Source organism: Pleurodeles waltl, chromosome 1_2, assembly GCF_031143425.1.
Source record: "Pleurodeles waltl isolate 20211129_DDA chromosome 1_2, aPleWal1.hap1.20221129, whole genome shotgun sequence".
Lineage (NCBI taxonomy): Eukaryota > Metazoa > Chordata > Amphibia > Caudata > Salamandridae > Pleurodeles > Pleurodeles waltl.
The window spans coordinates 215,292,016-215,318,806 of NC_090437.1; the positions used below are offsets into that span (position 1 = coordinate 215,292,016).

General features: G+C 41.6%; 1 protein-coding gene across 3 annotated transcripts in view; it reads right to left on the bottom strand.

Moving 5' to 3' along the window:
* LOC138299526 (phospholipid-transporting ATPase ABCA1-like) overlaps positions 1-26,791 on the bottom strand; it is a 2,649,159-nt gene that overhangs the window by 2,433,365 nt on the left and 189,003 nt on the right. For all 3 annotated transcript variants that reach the window (XM_069237840.1, XM_069237822.1, XM_069237830.1), the window contains exons 3-4: positions 24,912-25,005; positions 9,541-9,682 (exon numbers count right to left, since the gene is read on the bottom strand). In XM_069237840.1, the coding sequence (XP_069093941.1) occupies positions 9,541-9,682; positions 24,912-25,005 (236 nt within the window). The remainder of the gene's footprint in view (positions 1-9,540; positions 9,683-24,911; positions 25,006-26,791) is intronic.

Sequence of the window (26,791 nt, forward strand, 5' to 3'; positions counted from 1 at the left end):
GCACTTCAGTTCACACACTCCAAGCCCCTCAGCCATACCAGTGCCACAATCTCACACACGTTGTCTGCCAGAGCACCTCAGTTCTTACAGTCAGTTCACTCTGCTGTTCCAGTACTGGGACCTCGGGCGCAGCTCCATCAGTGCTCCTTATTTTAGACACTCCAAGCTCTCAGCTGCGCCCTTGCCAGAACTATGCACACTGTCTGCCAGAGCAACTCAGTCAGTAAACTCTGCTGCTCCAGTACTGGGACTTCCAGCACAGCTCCATCAGTGCACCGCAGTTCACACACTCCAAGCCCTCAGCTGTGCCAGTTCCAGGAAACTCACACACCCTGTCTGCCACAGCACCTCAGTTCTTACAGTCAGTACACACTGCTGTTCCAGTACTGAGACCTTGGGCGCAACTCTATCAGTGCACTTCAGTTCACACACTCCAAGCCCCTCAGCCATGCCAGTGCCAAAATCTCTCACACGCTGTCTGCCAGAGCACCTCAGTTCTTACAGTCAGTTCACTCTGCTGTTCCAGTACTGGGACCTCGGGCGCAGCTCCATCAGTGCTCCTTATTTCAGACACTCCAAGCCCTCAGCTGCGCCCTTGCCAGAACTATGCACACCATCTGCCAGAGCAACTCAGTTCTTACAGTCAGTACACTCTGCTGTTCCCTTACTACGACCTCGAGTTCAGCTCCATTAGTGCACCTCAGTTCTACCCCAGCAACGTCACTTTCTTTCCCATACTGGGACCCCGCTTGCACGCAGTTCCATCACAGCAGCTCAAATCTAATATTCAGTCCCGCTGCCAAGCCAACACTGGACCCAAAAGAGCAAAACATAGCTCAGCCAGAGCACCTCAAGTCTAACATCCAACACCACTGCTGATGGGAACCACCACAGCTCCCCCAGAATCCATCAATTCTAATATTCAGTGAACATTTCTTCTCAGTACTAAGGCTCACGCATGCCCTTCAGGACTCCTCGCTTCTGTGGTTCAGAGGCAGTGGCACTTCCATACTGGGCCCCACTCACAACTTCACCAGGGCACTTCCAGTTTAACAATTGGCAACGCTGGTGCACCAATACCAGGTTCCACACATATCTCCATTAAAATACCTCACTTCTGACCTTGTGTGCCCATTATTATTCCAGTAATGCAGCCCACATACAGCTCTGTCTGTGCACCTCAACCCTAACCTGCAGTGCCCCTTTATTCCAATACCAGAATTTACACAGCACTCGTTTCTCATTCCTCACCCACTGTCTTTCTGTTATTCCATCACTGGGCCAGGACACAGCTCTGTCAATACCATCAATCATGATCTGAAGCATCCCAATATTGCCGTATTGGGGTTCACATACAACTATGCTAATGCACCTCCTGATGTTCTGCAGTGCCCCTTGCTGTTCCACACTCTGACTTCTGTTTGAGGACATGGGGGAGACAATTACATCTATTCTTAGCTGCCATCTTTATTTGGGAGGGTCAGTTTCACCTATCTCACTCTGTTCTTTCCTTTAATCTGTTTACACAAAATGTTTTCTTTCTTCCCCACTTTTCGCTTTCCAGCTCTTAAAATCTACATGTTAACAGTTTTGTTCTTTCTTTCAAATCTTTATTTCTACTCCTCTCCCTTTTTTTTAAATTTCACTCTTCCTTTTGCTACCTCTACTTTCAAACTCGCAAAAACTTGGCTATTTCTTTCCTTTTTTCATTTGTCTGTTTTTTCTTCATCAGGCGTCCATTCTTTCACTATTTTTTTTCTCGTCCTTTCACTCTTTCTTTGTCTTTTTTATTTGCTCTTTCCTTTGACTCAATATGCGTCCTTTCACTTTTTTTTTTAGACCTTTCTTCCTTCCTTTTTTTAAATGTATTTATTATCTTTATCTGTGAATTCAGATTTTACTATAAATCCCTCCTTTTCCCGTCTGTATGTGGAAGCCACAAGTTACTTCTTGGGGCCTGAAGTGTCAAAGTGGTTTTCCAATTCTGTGTCTGTGGGAAAGGTGTCAGGACATACATCCCTTGGTTCTTTTACGGCTTGTTTCCCTCACCATCTCTCTTTTTTTCTCTAATGTTAATTTTTCTTTTTCTTTTCACACTTCTTTCATTATTTTTTCTTGTTAGCCTGTCAGTCTTAGGGTTGTCATCCCCACCTTTTTGCCTGCCTCACTCTACTTTTCTGACACTGTTTTTTCTGGTTTTATGACTCTGCACACTTTACCACTCCTACCCAGTGCTAAAGTGCATATCTTCTCTCCCTTAAACATGGTAACATTGGTTCATACCCAATGGGCATATTTAATTTACTTGTGAGTCCCTAGTAGAGTGCATTACATGTGCCAGGGCCTGTAAATTAAATGTTACCAGTGGGCCTGCAGTACTGATTTTGCCACCCACATATCTAGCCCCTTAACAATATCTCAGATCTGCCATTGTAAGGCCTTTGTGTGCAGATCACTGGGACTTCGACTTGACATTTAAAAGTACTTGCCAAGCCTTAAACTCCCCCATTTCTACATATAAGAAACCCCTAAGGTAGGTCCTAGGTAACCCATAGGTCAGGGTGCTATGTAGGTAAAAGGCAGGACATGTACATGTGTGTTTTATATGTCCTGATAGTAAAATACTACTGTGAGGTTTGCTCCTTTCATAGACAAGCATTGGAACAGTCCTCATATACTTTGTGAGTGGTAGATTCTGATCAGAAAGGGGTAACCAGATCATATTTAGTATGGCCAGAGTGGTAATAGAAAATCCTGCTTATTGGCGAGGTTGGATTTTATATTACTATTTTAGAAATAACACTTTTAGAAAGTGAGCGTTTCTCTGTACTTAAAACACATCTGTGCCTTACAGCCTGCCTACATTCAATGTCTGGGATGGTTGACTGCTTCCTTGTGCATTTCATCCAGACAGCCACAAACACAGAACACTCAGTCACACCTGCACTCATCTTCATACTGAATGGGTCTTCTTGGGCTGGAAGGATGGAGGGCCTGACACTTACATTTCAAAGGCTAGTGACCTGCCCTCACCCAATGGACTGCCAAACCCCCTAATTGGACCCTGTCAGACAGGCCTGTTCTGAAAGTGGAACTTGTGCACTTCAAAACCACTCTTTGAAGTCTCCCCCACTCCAAATGCATTTTTGGGTATATAAACTGGGTCTCTGACCCCACCAACACAAACACTTCTGGACCTGCACCTGCAACCTGTCAAAAGGAACTGCCTAGCTGGCCAAAGGACTCATCTGAACTGCTTTGCTGAGAAGACCTGCTGCCCTGCTGTTGCTCTGCTGCCCTGCTGGCCTACTACTGTGCTGAGAAGGACTCCACCTTCCCCATTAGTGCTATCCAAGGGCTTGGATTGAGCTTGCCTCCTGTTTTCTTATGTCTTAGGGCCAAAAAGACTTCATCTCTTCAGGAAACGTCTTGTGCGCTGAAAATCAAGGCACAGCCTGCTGGAAACAAGGCACAGCCTGCCTTGCGATAGAGAAATTGCTGCACAGCTAAACTGGAATGATGCACCCTGACTTCCCGAGTGGAAATTCGACACAGCACCTGCCTTGCGATGGAAAATTTGACTCATCACCTACCGGATTCACACACTCATGTACCTTCTTCCAGCGCATCCAGGATTTCCCTGCATCATCCCTAGGCATCAAAAAGATCTCCACATCACAGTGAGGAACCAAGACTGCAGGCTGAAAACCAATGCAAGCCTCTTGCAGCGTGTAAAGAAACGATGCATGCTCTGTGCCGCAGTGGAAAATCTGACACCTTCTCCCCACATCTCCTCTTCTGCGATCTTTGTGCGTGTTATTTTTTACGCAAACCAGGTACCTTGTGTAACTAAGAGACAACTATTGATTTCTAAGATTTAAGACTCTTTTTAAACTTGCAAAAAAGATACTTAAACTTGTGCTTATTGAATCTTTGTCATTTTGACCTTATTTTATTCAGATAAATATCATCTATTTTTCTAATCCTGTGTGGTGTATTTTTGTTGTATTTTCACTGTGTTACTGTGATATATTGCACAAATACTTTACACATTGTCTTCTAAGATAAGCCTGACTGCTCAGTGCCAAGCTACCAGAGAGTGGGCACAAGATAATTTGGATTGTGTGTGACTTACCCTGATTAGGATTGTGGTCCCTACTAGTACAATGGTGTATACCTCTGCCAAATGGAGACCCCATTTCTGACATTTCCTCTTTATCTTTCGTCCACTAGCGTCCTTTCCTTTTTTGTTTTGCCTCACACGTTTGCTCTAGTTATTCACTTAGTTGCGTTTTCATTTTCTCGATCTTTCTTTCCCTTCTTTCTTTTATTTCTTTGTGACCCCTTCTCTTGATTCCTTTTGTCTGTTGCATTCCTTTTGCTTCTTTTTTTTCTGCTCCATCCGATTTCTCTCCTGAGGCCTAATTATCAAAAGAGCAGCAGGTGCAGTGGCACCGGGGCCCAGAGACCTATGGGTCTCACTAAACTCTAATTACTGCTGTATTTTCCTACTGAAATTGCAGCAAACCATTTTCCTTTGTTACTCCAGGGCTCATGACACTGTTATTACGCCACTTGTCCTCTACATCTTTACTCCCGACTCCATCTTTCTTTCACCCTCCAATCTGTCCCAAATTACATTTGTGTTATGGTGTTTTGAGCATTACACTCTAGTGCCAAAACTTTATTTCTTATTTTTAGATGAAACTGTATATGTTTTAACATAGCGGAAGAAGGTTAATGTATGTGATTTAGTTAAATGCTGGGCCACTGGAATTATATGGCAGGTAAAGAAGAAATTATGAGGCAGAGTTGACCAATTTATGTGGCAAGAAAAGTCCAGTTATGAATTTACAATGCCAATAGCTCTAACTCAAAAAAATGCGAGACCTATTGCATTGCAAATGCTTGTTTTTTTTTAGTCACCATTGGCACAATATGCGAGTCCACATTTCCCAGTCTGTTACACCACCTTGCATGCCTTATCATGGCCTAATATTTATGTGCCCCTGTCGCACCTGCCACTGCATGTAGCTGACATTCCATGTGCATTGTTGGGGTCTTCCCATTCAACACATGTATAATCCACCCAGCTTCTGATGACTTATAAATTTGTCATATCTGGCTTTGCTTCAGTTTGGTCAAAAACACAAGGGTGATGTGGGAGTAACAAGTGGGTGTGTGAGAACTTTGTATGCCCCATGAATTTAGTCGCTCAATGTGTATTGCATTGTGCATCACACATATGGCAAAATGTATGTGAATATGGTGTATTAATCCAGAGGCACTAATTTCCTTGCTCCCCCCATGCTCGAGCTGACGATTACTGTTCACCATGGCGGACAATTTCACAACAGCCTCATAAGTTATGGCACTACTGTGGTGCTTTACTGCATTGGCACCATAACTGATGGCACTAGTGCAGCAAAGCACAGGGAGGTCCATTAATTATAAAGGGTGCGTCACCTTAACATCTGCCTTTGGCTGGCCTTACAAATGACATTAAAAGATAGCACAGTAAAATGTATATGAATGTTCTGTCCCTTTTGTTCTCCCCTCCCTGCTTGGGGACTGTACCCCTTGCATACATCATATCTGGCACAGGCATATTGTGGTGCAAGGAATAACAAAGTGGAGCTACACATGCATTGTGCAACTTTGTTAATGTGGCAAAAAGGGAATGGGCAGCTTGAGGCCACCTGGTCATCAATCGATGGGATGATAATGTTGCACTAAGGCATTGTAAATATTTCCCCAAGTCAAACAGTGAGACCACCTGTAGTTGATGCTATGCAGGAAGGTGTCCATTTGTGCACAACACCAATCATCCCCACTTCACAGGCAACCAACCTTGCAGTATGGTGACATGGGAGCCACTTGAAAATCAGCAAAGATGATAATCACAGAAATGCCCCATATGTTGTGTATGATCACATTTGTGCCCGTTCACAATGGTGCAATGAGTTGTATCACAGATCTTGCTGGCCAACCCAGACCTTGTAATTTTTCCCAATGAGTGTTACACAAGGGCAGATGATACTGTTGCAACAGTGAAGGGAGTGATGTGAGGGTTGAGAAATGGTTGGTACATGTAGTGGAGAATGTGTGAGCCCATTACAAGTGTTCTGCCATTATTGTGTCATCAGACAACCCTTTTGCGTGCATACAGTGTGTCCTATGTGCCTCCCCCTTCTGCCATTTGTTAGTTACAAGATTGACCCCCACTGCAACTTACCATGCATTTGTGGTAGTTCTTGGAAGGCTGGTCTGTCCTGTCCTGAGACTCTGGTGACAACTGCCTCCGGGATGACCGCTGCCACCATCTCCTCCAGCTCATCCAGCTGCCCCTGGGGTGCTGGACTTCCACCTCTAATCTGCAGTGCTGCCTTTTGGTTGCTGGCCAGTTTCTCTTTAGTTCTGTGCTTGCTGTCATGTCAGCACTTCTTATAACCGGTCACAGTCCTCTTAACCTCCACCACACTGTCAACTTTATTGACTACTGACTGCCGTATGGCCTCTTTCCTACCTAATGGCTAGTTGGAGGTGAAAAAGAGCTAGTGTTGGTGCTCTGTCACCTCTCTGACCAAGGTGTTATTCTCCTCCTTACTGAAAAAACACTTCCTCTTTTTTTCCCCCTACTCCAGTGAGTCTGTCGGTCCATCCAGGCTTGTACAGGGGTGATTGGAGTCTGTGTGGGGTCTCTCCATGCCTGCATTCTCCATCTTGGGTCCTCGTGGCTTCTGTTTGGCATTTTTTAGGGCATTTTTTTTATGCTATTTCAACAAAAATGGTGCTAGCACAATTAGCATCAAATAACGTGCTGCAAATCATGCTAACTACACTTTTGCAGCATTAGAGTCAGTTTTCTATATGACTGTTGCAAAGGTTAGCATCATTTTTTTGATGCTAGCCTTTCCTTAGCGCCATGCATGCTCTATTTCATAAATACAGTGCATACATCATGCTAAAGAAAATCGTTATAAGGCTTTCAAAGTTTTGACACACAACTGCGCTAGCACAGTTGTGCGTTATTCTTCTTACATTTGGGCCCAAGTTCCTTGTTCCTGTGCACCTGAAGTAGGATTTCCATGTCATAGTACTCATCATTGCTCAAACAAGTATCATTTTTGGTAATTTTTCATCAAGTGAGTAATGCAAAATTTCTAAAATTACTCTAATTATTCCAGCGTAGTCACAATTTTGCCCAAGCCTATTTATGACATCCTTTGCCAGGTATGAAGCAAATGGATTGCACTAGCTTCACAATACCACACTTACATTAAGCATAGAGTTGCACTAATACACACCATTAATACTTCAGTGCAAATGCCACTCACTCAGCAATATTAGTCCATGATTCTGACTCATCATGGTAAAAGGACTTTACCCCGAGTTCAGCTATTAAGTATCACGCTCTTCAAGGATAGGAAAAAAATCTGCCCTTTACATTTCAGAAAAATGGTATGCTGCCACTACCATTCCATAATTATGTCCTAGGACATTGACATGATTCCTTGTCTTAGGTAGGCGTGCTTGATAAGCCCCTCCAGAACACTTAGCCATGTTGTGTGCCTCAGAACCTTTAACACACCTTAAATCTCAGTTTGCGCACAGCATTTTCATTCACACTGGTGCTAACACAGGTTTTTTAATAAAAATTATGAATGAGAGTTCATGTATTATGAGTAATGGATTTGCGTAGAAAAAGCAATAACGTAGAAAATGAATGCACACATTTAAAAATGTGATCATGATGAGTGGCCCCTAATGTTCACGAAGTATACTTATTAATAGTTTAATAATATGAAATGTTGAGTATATGTTTGACTAATGTAGTAATATGCCTTGTTAAGAGTTATGCATCATGTATTAGCTTTGTTAATTGAAGGCCTTAACTTAGCGGAGGTCTTGGCCTAGTTCCCCAGCCTCATGTGAAGCTGCATTTCTTGTGCGTTTAATAAATGGCTGTCCTAGAGAGTTAAACTGTGATTCTCCATTGTACAGTGTAAATATGCTCATAGCTAAAAGTCTTTCTCATGAGAACCGATTGCTAGAAGATGCTGTTCTTGCTAAATGTAACATTATGAGTGTAATGTGTGTAAGACTGACTTTCTCAGGAGAAGAACAATGGAGACAGTAACTGGAGTATAAGCTGCAACAATATTGTTACCTTATGAGCCGGAGAAGGAGAACATTACAAAAGAAGCCAATCAGTGACATGTGAACGGAGTAATGGTAGAATTAATAGATTTGAAGTTTTAGTTTTATTGGACAAAGTATGAACATGCCAATAGGGACTTGGAGATAGTTTTAGGGACTTTAACTTAACGGGACTGCACTGAGAAGAAACCAGCATTTCACATTTTGCCATTTGCCAGGCCATTCTCTCGATTCTTCTAGAGTGTTACCTCTATTCTTTCGAGTTGCTTAAAGACTTTGCATTTTCTGAACTTTGATGCTGAATCCTGATGCCTTGCTGACCGAACTGGTGTCCTGCTGACGAAAACTATCTTAGCTTGCCGATCCAAATGAGGAGAGTTATTCTTGTACCTATGTGTTTTTTATGTTTATTGGCTTTTTCTTTATAGGTACCAACCACACTTTTTTGATAGAGCCATAGTTAGATATTTTCCAAATTTGTGTTTACTAAATTGTTTTGCATGAAGCCCAACATGCTGAAGCTAATCTGGTGCCAGTTAAGGATTCTTACTCTGCTAATAGGGCATAATGGTTGATGCTTTTCTTTGCTGAATCTAAATGTATGTGATATAATTCGCGCAATTATTCTTGTTATTTATTTGTACTATAACCTTAGAATGTGTAATAGTTCAAGCTTTGATTAGATTACATTTTTTTTGTCGCTTTGGACAGCCAGTGTTGTTTCTGTATGTTTATTATGTGATTTTTTAGATTAATTTACGTGACTTAGCATTGTTTTTTATAGGGAAATAAATATTCTAACTTTTACCAAAGGTGTGGTTATTCATGACTGAAAAGTCATGATGTGTGACAATTTCTGACTCCTGTTGAACATTAATGTCATTGATTATTGATGTTATCGATTATTTGATTATTGATCTGCATGTACTGGAGTTATGGTGGGATCATCTTAATTGTGAGTCAAAAGGTTCATCGACCTATTCGCGTCCCCTTGTATGTTTACTTATGAAGGTCAGACGCGCTAACACTGGGCACAAAAAAAAAAATCAAAATGCAGATGAGAGCTATAGTTGAGCTACTCAGGATACTTGGAAAATATTTGATCATCTGCATTTCCAGTTTTTGTTTTTTTGCAAATTAACCATTGAAAGCAGTGTACCTCATTTAACTTCACGGTTTAAAACTGAGAACAAAGCAATGCTTTAAAATAGCATGCCACAACTATAAAACACATATTCCAATGACTCTCCTTGAGTCACTGATAACGCTACTTCCACTTAAGACTTTGTGTATTTCACCAGTGGCCATGCCTTTTAAATATAATCATGTTTGTTAGTTAACATAGCATTTAATGAGGAAATTAGAAAAATCCATACTCACAGTGATTTGTCAAAGTTGTTTACCTGACCCGGAGCCTCCCCAGGGGTTGGGTAATTAACACAAGGGTTGTTCACATTACACAAGATGCTTTGTATCCATGGCAGTAACCCAGCTGAAGGCAAGGCCTTATTGCGATAATGACCTGCACAGCAGGGAAAAGGCGAGAAGAACCATAAATAATAAAAACAGAGTGCAAAGGTCTGTGAAAAAACATGCATCTGTAGTGCTGCATTTTCTCTTTACTTAGAGCGCTGTTAAATGTTCAAACTTTTTCTAATAGCAAGATAAGTAACATTTTCAGTTAATAATTAGTTAAAGCCTTGATATAAACATGGTACATCAGACTAAAATACAGTGCTACTGAATCACCTTTGTATTCCACATTGCATAAACGTCCTTCTGCTTTTGAAATGACCTGCAGTTTCTATTCCAGCATCAATTTAGTTTTAACATCAACAGTTTCCTTTAAAGCTGGCTCTCAATGTGCATACACATGCTGCAATGTCACCATGCACACTTGTCAAGTGCTTAAAATTATTAATTGGGGAAATCCCTCCAGTCGAGCAAACAATGGGAATCCAGATAAAATTTCCGGGATTGTATTTGCAATATCAACACCAATAATATCATGGTATACTAATATCCAGGACAGAATATCACGGCAAAAATATTGAAAGGTAAGTGCATATCGGTAAGTACAGGTTTACTAGTCCTCACTCGACATCTACATACATTAAAGATATATGCACTACGTAGGTACATATATGTGGAGTTAGCTACAGAAAATCTAGACTTACTAATCATAGGTTTCTCCCACAAACACCTACAAGGTTGCAAATTTGGTACTAAGTCATACATGTTTGCTCTTCAAGAAGTGTTTTAAACTTTGGAAGATGAGGCTTGAATCAATGTTACCCATTGCCTCTTCTCCTTACATTTTCCCACAATGCATTTATTTGTTTATACTGCATACAGATTGCAACAGATTGGAGACTCACATGTTTAACAGCAATACCGAGAATGTCATAGTGCGCCACTAATACTGAAAGCTAAAATTCTCCATTATGAGATATCAAGTGAGTAACGTCTAATCACAAAAACATTTGTATAGCAAACTAAAAAAGCTCGTATGGTGGTAAAAAGGGCGGATTTTATCGAGGTTTTTCTTAGTTTGAACTCAGCTTTGCCAGTAGATTTATAAACAGGGAGTCATTTTTGTGGGTAAGTCCAGATTCGGAGAAAACTGACTAGATTCACTGCTTTTAGTGCTGGACATGATGGAAATGAGTGAAAGGTTGCAGACTAAGCAAACGAGATGCTATTTTCTGTGACTACAATTTGCCCTGGGATATAGTTTTCATAATGCCCATACTTAGTCAAAATTAGAATACTTAATGAACGTAAAAGAATCGAAAAGATGTGGGTGTTTGAAACGATCGTGGATTAAAACCCTCGAGACAGGTCGGTCTGCCAAGAACACTTAATGCATCCTAATGAAATGCACCTGGGTAGATTTTCCAGGAAAGCAATAAACAACAAGCTATGAAAAGTGGTAGGAAACGGAGTCCCTAACGCGTTTTCGCATCATATTAAGCCACTTTAACACATTGTCACCTGCAAATGTCATCTAACTGATCCATAAAATAAGACCTTGTATAAACATAGTAAAGAAAATATGAAAATGGTAAGAATTGAAAGTAAGCATGAGCAAAAAAATGACCAAATGAAACCAGAAAAATAGGGTGAAGGTAAGTAAGTGAAAGTGAGCAAATGAGTCAATGTAATGTGCGGTTGGAGGAAAGGAGGTTGTCAGAAAAACTGTAAGGGTGAATTCTGAGAAAGAGTGGAGGGGCGAATGGAAGAAGGTTAGAAATGGAAAAGGCAAGGAAGACATATTGGAAGCAATGAATAATGGGGAAAGGTATAAGAAGAGGAAGAGAGAACAAGGAGCTTTGAAGCACTGTAGAGTGGGAGGTTGCGATGGAAGGGCAGGATTATGAGAGAAAGTAAAGGAAGGATTGAGGGAATAGGGAAGTAAGGTAAAAAGTAAGATGGAACAGGAGAAAGATGGCATGGAGGGGAAAACAAAGACAGAAGGAAGGAAGGAATTGAGGAAGGATGATAGAGAAACAAAAGAGAAAGAGAGAATTTAAAAAGAACAGAAACATCAATCAAGTGATGAATAAAGCTGAAGAGGTGGGTGGACCATGTAAGCCCTTCTTTTTGATTGGTGTAACTTCTGTCAGCTTACTGGGCTGTGGCGGACTGACAGTGGTGGCAACAACATGGTTCTAGAAACAGGAAAAGTCTTTGTACCTGTTGACTGCTAAGAGGGGTAGCATATTGGTCACTCTTGTGTTTTTCATGTGTCTGCCATTTAATTTTATCTGGGTCCTTCACCCATCAATGGATGTTTCCTCTGTGTACATTACGTGTGTGTGAAGAATGCCTGTGTATTGCATTTGATACACCAACATTATTTGGCCTGTGAAGGACAAATGAGCCCCTCTAGGTGGACCCCACTAGAAAGCAGTGGCATAACAAAGGCCCCTACTGCCCCCACAGTGCGGGGGCCCTGAGCTCCAGGGGGGGCCCTCAGCACAGTACCCCGGTCTGAGAGCTCCAGACTAAGTCCAGAAGAGGTGCCCTTCATGTACTGTGCAGCGGGGCCCCTCAAGTTCTGTTAGGCCACGAAAAGGACCGATGATGAGTTGCAGTTCGAGACATATGTGCATCAACACCAAAGGACAGCAGATGCCATGCTCCTTGATCACGAGGGAGGAAGAATGTCATCTTTGGAATGACCAAGCAACGTCCATTCCTGGATCGAAGAAAGATAATTTATCCATAAGGGCATTGCCATAATCAAAACTCTAATTCCCCCTGGAAACCATGGGCCAAATCATATTATCATATAAGTCTTGTCCCCTGGTAGTAGTGCAGGTTACACTGCAGATTGCTGCAGTCAGTAATTAGCATTTGTAGATCCATTTTCAGACCTTGAAATTTGACATGCAGTAATTGCATAATCTGTTAATATTACAGGATTCCTAAACCAAAGGCCTGGCTGACAGCTATTTTATGGTTGTTAAGGGAGGACTCTTTAGGCACACTCCAATTCTTGGACTGCTCAAATTTGCTACCCCATGGGCCAAGTCCTAAATAGGTGTGCTTGGTGCACAGTCAGGTGTGGGCTCAACAGTAAGCTTAAGCATCAGGGCTTCAATGGAAAAATATTGTATAGCCACAATCTAGACCCGATAACCCCTGTCTGCCCTGGGACTCCTGAAAATGTTCCCACACCAGCACGATACTGTGAATATGTATGCGCTCACCGCTCGTAACACAAATAACTATGACTAACCAGAGGGCTTCGTTGTTGGCATCATGAACAAATGGCAATGCATTTGTGAAATTCATCGATCTTCAGGAACCAGGTCTGAGTAAACTGTCAAAATCTAGATCGTCATTAGTATGACACTTAAGGAAGATCAACAATAAAAAACTGACACGTTACAAGTAAGAGACCAGTATATATATATATATATATATATATAAGGATACCTCTGAAGAAGTCAGTATTAGGAAAGCATGATCTTTTTACAAGCTTTCCCTGTGTTTATGGCTCAACTGTACCGGATTGTTGTTTCATCACCTTTGAGGCTGACAATTGGGATGGACTTGCCTGCCGAAAAATTACGCTAATTCTCAGTGATATCATCGTATTTCTGTAGCCTGAAATTGTGAGTAAGGAAAGTTACCCAACAGACGCTTGTTCATGTGAAACAGAGACAGGTGGATGGTAACAACTGGGACAATCCACAGCACGTCTCCATATAGTGATTTGTGTTTTAGATACCACAACAGGTCTCTTCAAGCCTGTTAACGTTGGCCACAATGCCAACCATAATGAAAGTAAATAAGCCTGGTGATTCAAAATGACCAGAGACCTGCCGCATGTAAGAAAAGAGGTTTCATATGCTAACCTCTGTATTTAAAATATTGGCTTGGTATTTTGCTCACTTTGGGGACTCTTTAGCATGTCTGGGTATGGAAAGATATTTTAATAAGTTGCATGGCACTTGCATTAAAGAATCTCGGTGCACCAGGGCTAACTCTGTTTCGAATTTCGCACATAAGAATAAAAATCATAAAAATAATTAAAACGATGTTCAAAAAGATGGTAAAATGACTACGTCGTCATAATGATATCTTATGACGTAAATCAAAACAGCAGGTGACAGAATATTCCTCAAATGTCCTATTATCAGTGGAGGTTAATTTGAGCTCTAAGCACTTTATACGTGGGAAGTTGTTCTTCGTAAGAGTGTGCCTCGTGCCATTTTCAAGACAAGCTAAGGGACACCTGAATTATCCACAATGGCTGAGTATACTGCTAACGATTTCACTGTTCTACATGAAGAATTCCATGCTAATATTCTTAGGGATAACCAAAAGCAGAGTACTGTTATACAGAGAGATCGGTGCTTTGGAAGCTAATTATCCAGGTTCAGAGATCAGCAGCAGTGATCGCTAAATGCACGATTACCTTAACGAGCTTAAACTGCAATGGGAACTTTCAGAGGCACAGTTCAAAAATGTTTTCCATTGGAGAAGTGCTGTTGTGGACATACCTTCCTGATATTATTTCTCTGACTTCCTAGACTATCACATTATCGTCCAAGCAGAGTGAGTACATTGCCCACAATCTATCACCTTAAAACGGTCAACAAATATATTTTTCTTGCCTTTCTTATATCCTTATTTGATAACTTTCTGAACCATGGTATAATTTCCTTATCATGGAAAGGTTAAAACAACCAAACATTCAATAAACGTTGTTCATTGGATAGGCGAAGAGCTTTCAGCTAATTTCGTTGTTAGACATGGAGAAAAACCTTACTTATGAGAAACCTGTTGGGTTGCGATGAGACCGGTCTATGTTGAAAACCAATACATTTTACTCAAAGAGGATTTTGATAAAAATGTTGAATGTTAGACAAACAATGCTTTAGCACTTGCTTTGCTGGTTCATAATTACTGACTGCACAAATGATTGAAAACCTGCTTTGTTGATTTCAAATGTGCCTTCAATGTGTTAGATAAGGGAAATCCCCCCACCCCCCTGCTGTATTCTTTGTGTGTGTGTCTGATCTAACCATTGTTTGTACTCATCTGGATGCAAAACCAGATAAATTAGGGAGAAAAGCAATTTACAGGCTGTTATGTGCTGACGACTTGGTTGTTTTATCATCCACTTCCAATGGGTTGCAAACACAGGTTAGAAGATTTGATGAAAATAATTTAGGAAATATATTGGCAACTGTTAGAAATGGGGTCTCTGGTTGGCAGTGGTTTGCACCCTGTCCAAGTAGGGACCCTCACTCTAGTCAGGGTAACGGGGTGACACAGTTAAGATAACCCCTGCTTACCCCCTTAGTCGCTTGGCATAAGCAGTAAAGCTCATCACAGAAACAATATGTAAAGTATGTGTACGTGCAGACATAGTAACACAGTGAAAACACCACAAATGTACTTCCCACCAGTTTAGAAAAATAGCCAGGATTTATCTGAGTAAAGCAAGACCAAAACAACAAAAATCAAATATACACAAGCAAAGATATGAATTTTTAAAGACTAAGGGCCCAACTTTGGAGGCCCATGGTACAGGGCGGTGCAGAAAGTGTTTTGCTGCGGCACCAGGAAAGGGCAGAAATGCGCTGTATCTATAGGATACAGCACATTTCTGTCCTCTCCCCCACAATGGTGCACAAATTGTTGACTAGCACCAATGCAGACACGTTTCGAGAAAGTAGATAGTCCACTCATAAAAATCAATATTGTCAGAGTTCCATCAATTTGGAATCAATAATGAAGCTTTGAATCCTTGCTTTCAATAAAAATGTCATTTATTAGTAGTGATGAATCTTAAGTGTCTTAGTGTTCCATGTAGATATCTTGAGCATATAAAAGAAAACAGCCGGCATGTGCAATTTCTTAACACAATATTTTTCACCCCCTTAGGTCTTAGTAATCAAAGGGAACATTTGATTGGCAAAGTAAATTTGGATAAGGACACAATAGTCCCCTTTTTGCTTAACACAGGTCTCTCCTACAAATAAACGCGACCGTCTTAAGATGGCCGAATACATTTTCCAATATTTCTTCCGTCCTCAGTAGGGTCACGAAAACAGTGGTAAGACTAATCCGTCTACCTTCTATTAAAATTAGATGAAGGACTTCCTATAACAGGTTTCTCTTACAAACAAACGCAACCGTCTTTAGGTGGCCGATGAAATTCTCCTACATCTCTCCCGTCCCTACCAGGATCGTGAAAATAGTGGTAGGACTAATCTGCCTACCTTCTATTAAAATATAGACAAAGGACTTTGCATATCCTTTTCATGTCAAAATGGCACCCGACTAAAATGCTGCACTACATATCATAGGATTTATCCCGTAACTTGTCTCCTTTATTAAATCGGTGAGTGTATTTTCTTGCATACCACAAACTAATATTAAATTAGCCCAAAGTATTACTATTCTTGAATAATTTCATAACAATAGGTTTATTTATCGATCTAACAGAGGTTTCACAACCTCATAGACATTGTCCCTTCATGTTGCCCTGCATAAATCTCGTATCTATGCATCTAACTAATACTTTGTCAGTCGTAGCGACTTTCACTTGTTTCAAACTATGCTGCTCCATCACAGTTAATGAGGGATTATTTATTTGCGCTTTTCTGAGGATTAAAATGTAATCCATTTAGCCTCTTATTGACCCACAACTGTTTGCTAACACAAATAGCTAGGCATATTACAATATCCTTTACGGTCACACAAGTGTCTTAGTAGGATAAATTATATTCTTCTTGCAAAAACTGTTCTTGTTGGACTTTTTTGCTTATGCAGGGTCACCCCCAATATTTTTGCCCCCTGCCTCCTATTTGTTCTGACCTGTTGCTGTTGGCTTTTGAACTCTGAGCACTTTATTACTGCTAACCAGTGCTAAAGTGCATAAGCTCTCTGTGTAAATTGTATGTAATTGGTTTATCCATGATTGGCATATTTGAGTTACTAGTAAGTCCCTAGTAAAGTGCACTAGAGCTGCCAGGGCCTGTAAATCAAATGCTACTAGTGGGCCAGTAACACTGGTTGTGCCACCCACATGAGTAGCTCTGGAATCATGTCTCAGACCTGCCATTGCAGTGTCTGTGTGTGCAGTTTTAACTGTAAATTCGACTTGGCAAGTGTACCCACTTGCCAGGCATAAACCTTCCTCTTTCTTACATGTCAGACACCCCTAAGGTAGGCCCTAGGTAGTCGCAAGGGCAGGGTGCAGTGTATGGTTAAGGTAGGACATATGGTAATGTGTTTTATATGTCCTGACAGTGAAATATTGCTAAATTCGTTTTTCACTGTTGCAAGGCCTGTCCCTCTCATAGCTTAATATGGGGGCTACCTTTAAATCTGATTAAAGTGTAGATTCCCTTTGGGAGCGGATGGACATGTGGAGTTTGGGGTCTCTGAGCTCACAATTTAAAAATACATCTTTTAGTAAAGTTGATTTTAAGATTGTGTGTTTGAAAATGCCACTTTTCGAAAGTAGGCATTTTCTTGCTTATACCATTTCTGGGACTCTGCCTGTTTGTGGATTCCTTGACTGGGTCAGTTTGACAGTTGGGCTGGTTGCACCTCACACTAGACAGTGACACAAAGGGAGCTGGGGTGTAGTCTGCATTTCCTGATGAGCCATCTGTGCTAGGAGGGAGAGGAGGAGTGGTCACTTACACCTGAAAGGGCTGTGCCTGTCCTCACACAATGCAGTCTCCGACCCCCTTGTGAGTGCCTGGGGCCTGGCCTGGGCAAGGCAGGATTTCACATTCAAAACAGACTTTACTTTGAAGTGGGCCTACTTCAAAGGAGAAAATGGGCATAAGAATGGCACCCAAAACCACAGACTTTAGAACTACTTCTGAAAACAAGAGGAACCTCTGCCTGGAGAAGAGATGAAGAGCTGAGGAAGAAGAGCTGCCCTGCCTGTGACTGTGCTTTGTGGAGCTATCCTGTAGTTGCTGCTTCTGCCAGAGTAGGCAAAGACTGGACTTTGTGTGCCTTCCATCTTGTAAAGAAATGTCCAAGGGCTTGATTTAGAGCTTGCCTCCTGTTGTTTGAAGTCTCAGGGACAGCAAAGACTTTTCTCTGCCAGCACCTGGAGTCTCTGGAGAGACTCCTGCTCGGACAAGTGGTGCCCTATCCAGTCCCTGGGCCCTTGAAAAGAAAGCTGGTGGAAATCCAAGGAAATCGACTTCCGACCGAAGCCGCTGCTGAATCCTTTGACGCCACCTGCAACTGACTCCGTGATCTTCGCTGGAACGCGACAACCTTCGCGGGCCCAACGCTGCTGAAGCCCCGCTGAAGTCCACGACTCAGTGGAAGTAGCCGCACCACGTCGTGACCGACGCCGCTCGAAGTGCGCGGATTAAACGTTTCACATAGACACCACGATTCCTGACTTCGCGCATCGACTTGTTTTCACTCTTCACCAAAGGTACTGTACTTGGGGGTCTACGCGACTCTGTGTCCGGTGCCGCTGGTGTCGGCCTGTTGGGAACGACTCCGTCACGACGCTGTGCTAACACTTCATCGATGCATTTTGTGTTTCTAAGCGCTATTTTTAAGTTTGATCTTTAAAAATTCATAACTTGACTTGTGTATGTCGGATTTTTGTCATTTTGGTCTTGTTTTGTTTAGATAAATTTAGATAAATATTTCCTATGTTGTGTCATTTTGTAGTGTTTTCATTAAGTTACTCTGTGTGTTGGTACAAATAGTTTACACCTAGCACTCAGAAGTTAAGCCTACTGCTCTGCCAAGCTACCAAGGGGGTAAGCAGGGGTTTCCAGAGCGTGATTCTCCTTTACCCTGACTAGAGTGAGGGTCATTGCTTGAACAGGGGTAACCTGACTGTCAACCAAAGACCCCATTTCTAACAGTTATGCTCAAATAAGAATTGTTTCATCGTATATTTGTTCATATTTAGGAATGAGGGGAATTTATACTCACGACTCAATGTTCTTACCTAGATTGACCGCACTTGTTCAAGAATGGATGGTCTATTATGAATACATCTCTGCCTTGAAAAAGCCCCGGGTGATCTAACCATAAGGTGGAAAAACACGTGTCCGCTGTTTTCCCTTATATGCTCAAGATATCTACTTGGAACACTAAGACACTTAAGATTCGTCACTACTAATAAATGACATTTTCTTTTTAAAGCAAGGATTCAAAGTTTCATTATTGATTTCAAATTGATGGAACTCTGACAATATTGATGTCTATGAGTGGGCTATCTACTTTCTCAGAACATGTTTTATGACTTGTGGCAAACTGGTCCATACTCCTCCGATAACACACCATACAACCTAGAACTGGGCATTCACAAGGAAAGGAGAATTGGACCGTCAAATGTAATATTTGAAATATTTTATTTAATCAATGCAGGCACGGTTGCACCATGGTGCAAGGATGCCTGCATTGCGGGGATGATTGTTTTTGTGCAGGAAGGGTCACCTTCCTGCACAAAAACAATCACAAGAGGTGTTTTTCTCTTTCTCTGTGTGCTGCAAAATACAGCACATACACAAAGAGGAAAACACAGGGAGAAATAAAGATATTTCTCCCCGTTGTTTCATTCTTATGCCACCCCTGAGGTGGTGTAGGAACCTGACACATTTCCAGGCTTGTAAATCTGGGAATAAATCCGAATTCTTTGTGTTCCATGGGTGTGGCGTGGGGAAACACCAAGAAACACCTATGGAACGCCCCTTTCACTGTGTTATGTGTGAAAGGGGGCTATATATACAAAGTCATAAAAAGCCACGCAAGGTGGCTTTGTGTGGCCCTGCATATATTGGCTGGCGCACAACACCACCGAAGAATAAAAATAATGATGCTCCGGTAGCTCAGTTTGCGGCTAGGGCCTCGAACGTGAGGCCCTAAATCTCAGTGAAGCACATAGAAACACAATAGCTTCAACTGGGGCTACCACGACATCTTGACGGAGTCATTCCCAAAAGTCCAATTCCACTCACAAAGGGGTGCGGGTTGGTCAAGGAGTCGCATGGACCCCCAGGTATAGTACCTTTGAAAATGAGGAGGAAACAAAGACGTTACATGCAGTCGGGGAGGTGAGGTGTCGCTGGAGCCGGTGCAGCGTCGGTTCCTTACTGCAATTGGTAAGCTGAGGTGTCAGTTCCTTAGTATGAGGCAGGGGAGATGAGGCTTCAGTTGCAGGGGAGGTGATGAGGTGTCGGTGGCGAGGTGTCGGCTCCTTACAATCTTGCCTGGTTAAATGAATAAAGCAGGTCAAGATGTGATGCTTTGACTTCGCAGTGTTGGAATCACACCACGGGGTGGCGGGTGCGGTAGGTGCTGCTGTGGAGTTGGGTGTCACAGATGCTGGTGACATGGCATTCAGGACTCATGCTGCAGTTGGACTTCAGAGGCACTGTGGCTGTCAGGGGGCTGCAGTGTGGGTTACGGACTCTGGTGCAGGCAGTGGCATGATGTCAGACAGCAGCGTTGGTTCTGGAGTCGCTCTGGAGTCAATCTACTTGGTTTCTTCTGGGTTACACCAGAACTTACTCCCAAGGGCCCAGAAACTAGATTTGGCACCATTTAGCAAGTCATGACCCTCATCAAGAGAGCCCATGTGCTGGCAGATGAAGTTTTTGATGTCCCAGGGACTTCTAACAGGAGGCAAATTCAGTCCAAGCCCTTGGAGAATTTTTGGAAACAAGATGTAGAAAGCAGAGTCCAGTCCTTTCACTCCCAGGTCTGAAGCAGCAAGCAGCATGCCAGGACAGCAAAGCAACAGGCAGTGTGGCAGGCCCTCCTACAGCATCCAGCTCTTCTTCCTGGCAGAATGTCCTAGGTTCAGAAGGATTCTAAAGTTGTAGTCTCAGAGGTCCAATACTTATACTCATTTTTGCCTATTAAGTAGGCAAACTTCAAAGAAAAATCTTTGTAGTGCACAAGACCAGGCATTTCCTGCTCTTATCCCAGAAACACTCCAGGGGGTTGGAAATTGCTTTCTGTAAGGACAGACACAGCCCTATTCAGGGGCACATGTCAGCTCCTCCCACTACTCTCGCCCAGGAAGACCCATCAGGATATGCAGGACACACCTCAGCTCCCTTTGTATGACTATCTTGAGTGAATACACAAACAGCCCTACTTTCATCCTGACCCAGACATGTATTCCACAGACAGGCAGAGGCAGAGAATGGTTATGCAAGAAAATGCCACTTTCTAAAATTGGCATTTTCAAACTTAGAATTTAAAATTCAACTTCACCAAAATATGTATTTTTAAAGTTCGGAGACCTCAAACTCCATATCTCCATCTGCTCCCAATGGTAAATTACACTTGAAACACATTTAAAGGCAAACCCCATGTTGACCTACAGGAGAGATAGGCCTTGCAATTGTGAAAAACGAATTTAGAAGTACATGTAAAACACACCAGTACATGTCCTACCTTGTAAATACACTGCACCCTGCCCATGGGGCTGCCTTGGGCCTACCTTAGGGGTGACTTACATGTAGTAAAAAGGAAGGTTTGGGCCATACAAGTGGGTGCACTTGTCAGCTCGAACTGGCAGCAAATACTGTACACACAGACACTGCAGTACCAGGTCAAAGACATGTTTACAGGGCTACTCATGTGGATGGCACATTCATTGCTGCAGGCCCACTAGTAGAATTAGATTTACAGGCTCTGGGCACATCCTGTGCATTGTACTCGGGACTTACTAGTAAATCATAAATGCAGATCATGGATAAACTAATCACTAATACCATTTAGACAGAGAGCATTCGCACTGTAGCACTGGTCAGAAGTAGTAAACGTCCCAGAGTCCTAAAGCCAGCAAATCCAAAATGCAGCGCACTGTCAAAAAAAGGAGGTCAGAGGCAAAACACTTGGGGATAACTCTGCTAAAAGGGCCATTTCCAAAAGCAATTAACATAGCAAAAACTGAGGAATGTATTTACATTTAGGTGGGCGTAGAACATTTTCCAAAAAATGTTGGCTATTCCGTCCTCCATATACATTACGAGTTCATTGGTGTTAATGGTTGAGACATCTACCACTTAATGGTGTAGGGAGATCAATTGAGAGTACATATATACTTTCGGTATAAATATGTTATACTCAGGGCCACTGGAATTGTGAGATTTTTTGGCCGCGACATTTTCTGTATATTTATGGCTTTGCTGCATTTGCCACATAATCCATCATTTTCTACATAATCTGCAAATTTTAACAAAAACATTTCAGTTTCCAGTTCAAACGGTTTAAAAGGTAATAAAAATGCAGCAATTACTATGAAGTGGAAGACCCTTCGTAAAGATTAACCTGAAACCTTTTTGTTGTTTATTGCTGTATTTGGGTGTTCCACTAGTGCTAAGGAGGCGAAAGCTTTGCTCTGGCAGTGTTAGTGCGTGTGTAAAAATGACACATTAATAAAGTAATACTATCAGAAAATGTGCCTCAATAAGCGTCATAATTTGCCTTTTATGCGACATAATTTGGTCTTTCTCTGCCACATTATCCCGTTAATCCTGTGCCCTATTTAAAATAGTCTATATTTTTAATGATTGATGTATCTAGGACAAATACAAGATATCAAAGTGTGCGTCATCATGATAGATTGAAATTTTGGTCAATGCCATACTATTTGAGCTATGAAGAGTTCACAATAGGTAAATGATGGGCACTTGAAGAATATGGTCATCATGGTTGCTTTTTATATGATGTTTTATATACATTTGGTGATAACCCAATACATGAACCACATGTTGGCTGAAGGTTCATATTGTAGAAAAAAAATCTATGCAGTCTTTGTGAACCTTTTGAGCACCCAAAGATTTTATGGACATTTTGCACAATAAATACTGTACACATAGTGGTGTGTGAAAATGTATAAACAGATTTTAATTTTTTTAGCTACAGCTAGAAGGCTCCTTGGGTGATGGGACATCTCAATTGTTCAGCACCTAGCTGGAAATACTTTTTTGCCTTGAGTTACAATGGTGATACTTCCTCTGTTGAAGGGGAGCAGGTGTGTACCATTTTCACTGGTTACCCAAGAAATTGTTGAATGTATCCAATATAAATGCTACTCTGAAAAGGTTGACATTGAGTCATTAAAAAATATAGTCATGAAACAGGCCCCTGCAGTTCAAGACTATTCAGTGGAGCACTATTAAGTCTAAATCTATGTGATATAGGTGTCTTGCAGGATGGATTATCTACACATTTTTGCAGTGGGGGGCATCATTCTTCATTGTGCCAATGTTGAAAAGATAAATTAAGGATGAATTCTTGACTCCCCAGCAGGCAAGGTGTTCTCTTCACTGAGTATATTTCTTGAAATTATTAAAAATGTGACACGCGTCCTTGGGCAGAATTTGGCCTGAATAAATCCCAGTTTGGAATAAAAAAGAGAGCGAAATCCTAGGAAATAGATATCACACATATTGAAAGCATGAATTTAGTAAATACATCATTAATAGTTATGCTCAACTATCCTCAAATGTACCGCCATAAGTGAGTCAAACCCAGCTTCAAAGGTTACATTTAAATTTCTCAGATTTACGCTCTTCTGATGTCCACTTATGCGTTTTGGTGGGAAAAGTTATGCAGGGACATCAAACCACTGAACAGGCTTGTCTTTGTAAACAGGAAACTAAAACTATCAAATAATTAATTTATAAAGGTCCAAAATATATTCAGAAGAAAGATATTTACTTTGTAAAGTTTTTAATACTGCAGAACTCTGTACTATTCCGAAAGGAAGTCAACTTTTGTTTTCTTAGTTCGACTTATCTGATTATGAGCAAATTGTTAATTATATGCAACCACTTTGAATTTCAGTCTAAATAAAATATCTTAATGTATGTGAAGGTAACAGATGTTATTTTGTGAGTGTATTGGTAAGTTTTAAAGAAATATGGGTGTCTAGATGGATGTCAGTCAGAATTTAGGGCCAGATCTAAGAAAAAGTGGTGTTGTGCAGCACAACAAGGTATTTTGCTGAGCTGCACTGCATCACTTGGAAAGGACAGGAGTGTGCTGTATTTATGGAATAGTGTGCATTCCTGTCCTTGTCCCCTGCGCTGGCTGCCAATGCCTGTGTTGGCACTAGGCAGCCAACACAGGCATTCCTGCACTATGGTGCAGGGGTTCCTGCATTGCACTCAGGATTGTTTTTTATGCAGGAAGGGGGCGCCTTCCTGCACAAAAATAATCCTGGGAGAAAGAGGAAACAACGAGGAGAAATAAAGATATTTCTTCTTGTTGAGCCTCACCTATAGAGATGTAAGGTTTTGGCACATCCTCAGGTTTACCAGAGTTGGTAAATCTGGGGATGCGTCAAAATCCATGGGTGTTGCGTGGGAACACCCACCATAATGCCAATAGAATGCCTCCCTTGTGCAGAGTAAGGCAACATAGCGGTTTGCGCTGCCTTTCCTTACTCCATATCTATGAGGCCATCAAAGCCATGCAAAGTGGCTTTGAGTGGCCTCATAGATATGGTTGCAAGGAGTGCGTCTTGGTTGGGTCACAAAAAGTGACGCAACAGGGGCGCAAGGGGGTCATAAATATGCCACTTAGTTTGCACTTTTAGTTGAAGACAACCAGGGGAGTAGCTTCAGGGAGGTGTTTGGGAAGTTACACCCCCTAATAAATGTCTTTCACAGTAAAAAGCTAGGTACACGTGCTTTAAGTCCGATATTGTGAGGTTATCATTTTTGTAAATTGGGATTTTTACATATATACACGCAGATAAAAACACACACTCACCTCTGTTTTAAAAGACTTAAAATGGTTTATTTGACAAAATATTGAGTTTTAATTACCCCTAACAATCCTCTCTCCTCTCCCTTTCGAATGCTCATTAACATCCTCCCCACAAATGACCTGCTTCACATATAATGTATACTAACCAGAGTAAATATTGGAAAATCTGAAGCTCACCCCCCCGAATCTACAGCCCTGAACCATGAATAATACTTTTTTACATTCTCTATGAAGAATCTATTTCCATTCATCAGATTTTTTAATTAATTGTTTCAGTTTATTGTTTCTATATCTTCACTATAACAATGTGAGCAACATTGTTTATGCATGACCATAAATAATGTTGATGATCCTCAGCTCCTGTTTTACTTAATTACTAATTATTTTCTCCTTCTTTCATTGAATATGTTATTGGAAATGACAAATTAATGTACCTATACAAAAAACTACCATATAACTACTTGTTGTGAAAACAACGGTTAAGGCTTTAAGGAACTTACATGTTTCTTTATTGACCGGTGGATTTGTTGATCGAACCCAGACAAGAATGAAAAACAGAAAAAGAGGCCACAGCAACTCCACCAATAATCGAATCTGTAAAACATTAATTATAAATAGACTAAAAACGCACATTATAGTTTCTCAAATTATAGAATGTCGCTAACGCAAACATTTTAGAAAGATAGTATTATGCATTAATTTCTGGGACACGAATATCCAAACGGTTGTCTAACCTCTCTCCTCTTTGGAGGAGATATATCCCAGTGATTCATACACTATGACACATTTTGCACAACTGACCAGGACATATATGCTCTTGCGTACGTATTAACAACGGCCTCTGTGTGTTTTCTTTCTTTAATCAAATCTCCCCAAATAAAATCGGCAACACATAATAGTACTGCAAGCCTCATTTCTAAATCCTGGCTCTATATTTTAAAAATTTCAGTAAACATTTTCTCAGGCTAGTATAAAATTGGCATTTAAAAAGAAAGTGCATTTCATCTTCAGTTGGGCTAAGATTACAAATACATACTTTAGGATCGCCCAAGATTACCAGGCCTTCCATTAGATTGTTAAAACATTAACCGAAGTAACAGTGCAATGCGAGTCGACAAATGGAATGTATATTACTCAGATTAGAGGAAACAGGCCTACCAACCCATGCAATGCCACCTTGTGACACACTATATTGGCTCCCCCCACACATTCTCCCGGTGAGCAGCCAATATTATAGTGGTCTTTCAACTCGTTTTCGGAGGCTTTTTTCTGCCGATGTCCATTATTGGGTATGAAAACACCCCAGGACTTCGGCAGCAGCCTCAGCTAGGTTGTTATTTTTTTGAGGGAGTTTGAGGCCGAGGTGGTGGTAAAAGTGCCTCTTAGATGCTTCTCGGCACGAGGCCACGCCCCTGCAAGGCCCTGCCCCTCCTCACGCTGTGAGGTTTTTTGTGAAGTTGGCCAGTCTGGAGGAAGCTATTTTATTAAAAGACCTCTCACCTCGCACATACGTTTTTTTTTTAAACAAATACTGTGCCGACTAGTGACATCTTTCGTTCAGCAACATTGGGCAAAATTACATCTTTTGAATTATTGGTCGTTCCTCACACAGCAACAGTTGTAACACTGCCAGTTATAATCTCTTAGTGCAATAGCCTTGTTAGCAGAATGGGATAGGCCCTGCACTGCTGCTGTGTTCAGGCCTGAGCTGTCGCTCCTCGGCACCAAGCGTTTTCCAAGTTGGCTGGCCAGGTGGGCCTGGTATCACTGCTGCTGGGGTCTGGTATTGTTGCTTGAGATGGGCCAGCCACATGTCCTGCCTGTAGTGCTTCAACGCTTTAAAAATAGACAATGAAAAAAAAATGGTTTTAAAGAGACCTTCAAAACCATTTGTTTTTGCATTTGGGAGTGTTTCTGTTTTCTGCAGGGTCGCCACGATTAGCACTGTCTTTCAGGGCTTCGAGAAGAGACGGTTTGGTGGAGGTGTATGCTTTTGCTTGGGTCGAGAGCCCAGTACATGCTTAAAAAAGGCTCCTCAAAATTCAAAACAATGTATTTCTTTATAATGTGCTCTTTGCTACGCATTTCAGTTGTCCTTGTGGCCAGAGTTTTCCCTGGGTTGGGGACCAAAGTCAGACCCAAGGGGTGGAATGGGACACACCACACTGCTGGCCATGGTGGGACTGTCTGCCTGCTGGAATGCATCTGTGAGCAAGGTAAAATTAGGTGCTGCATAGATGGAGTCCTCAGATGAGGAGAACGGTTCACCCAGGGTTAGTTAAGTGGGCCCTAAGAGTGTATACAGAGGGACCCACCTGGGTTCAGAGAGGCATAGAACTGGCAAAAGCACTTGCAGTAGTGGGCCATTATCCAGGTTCTA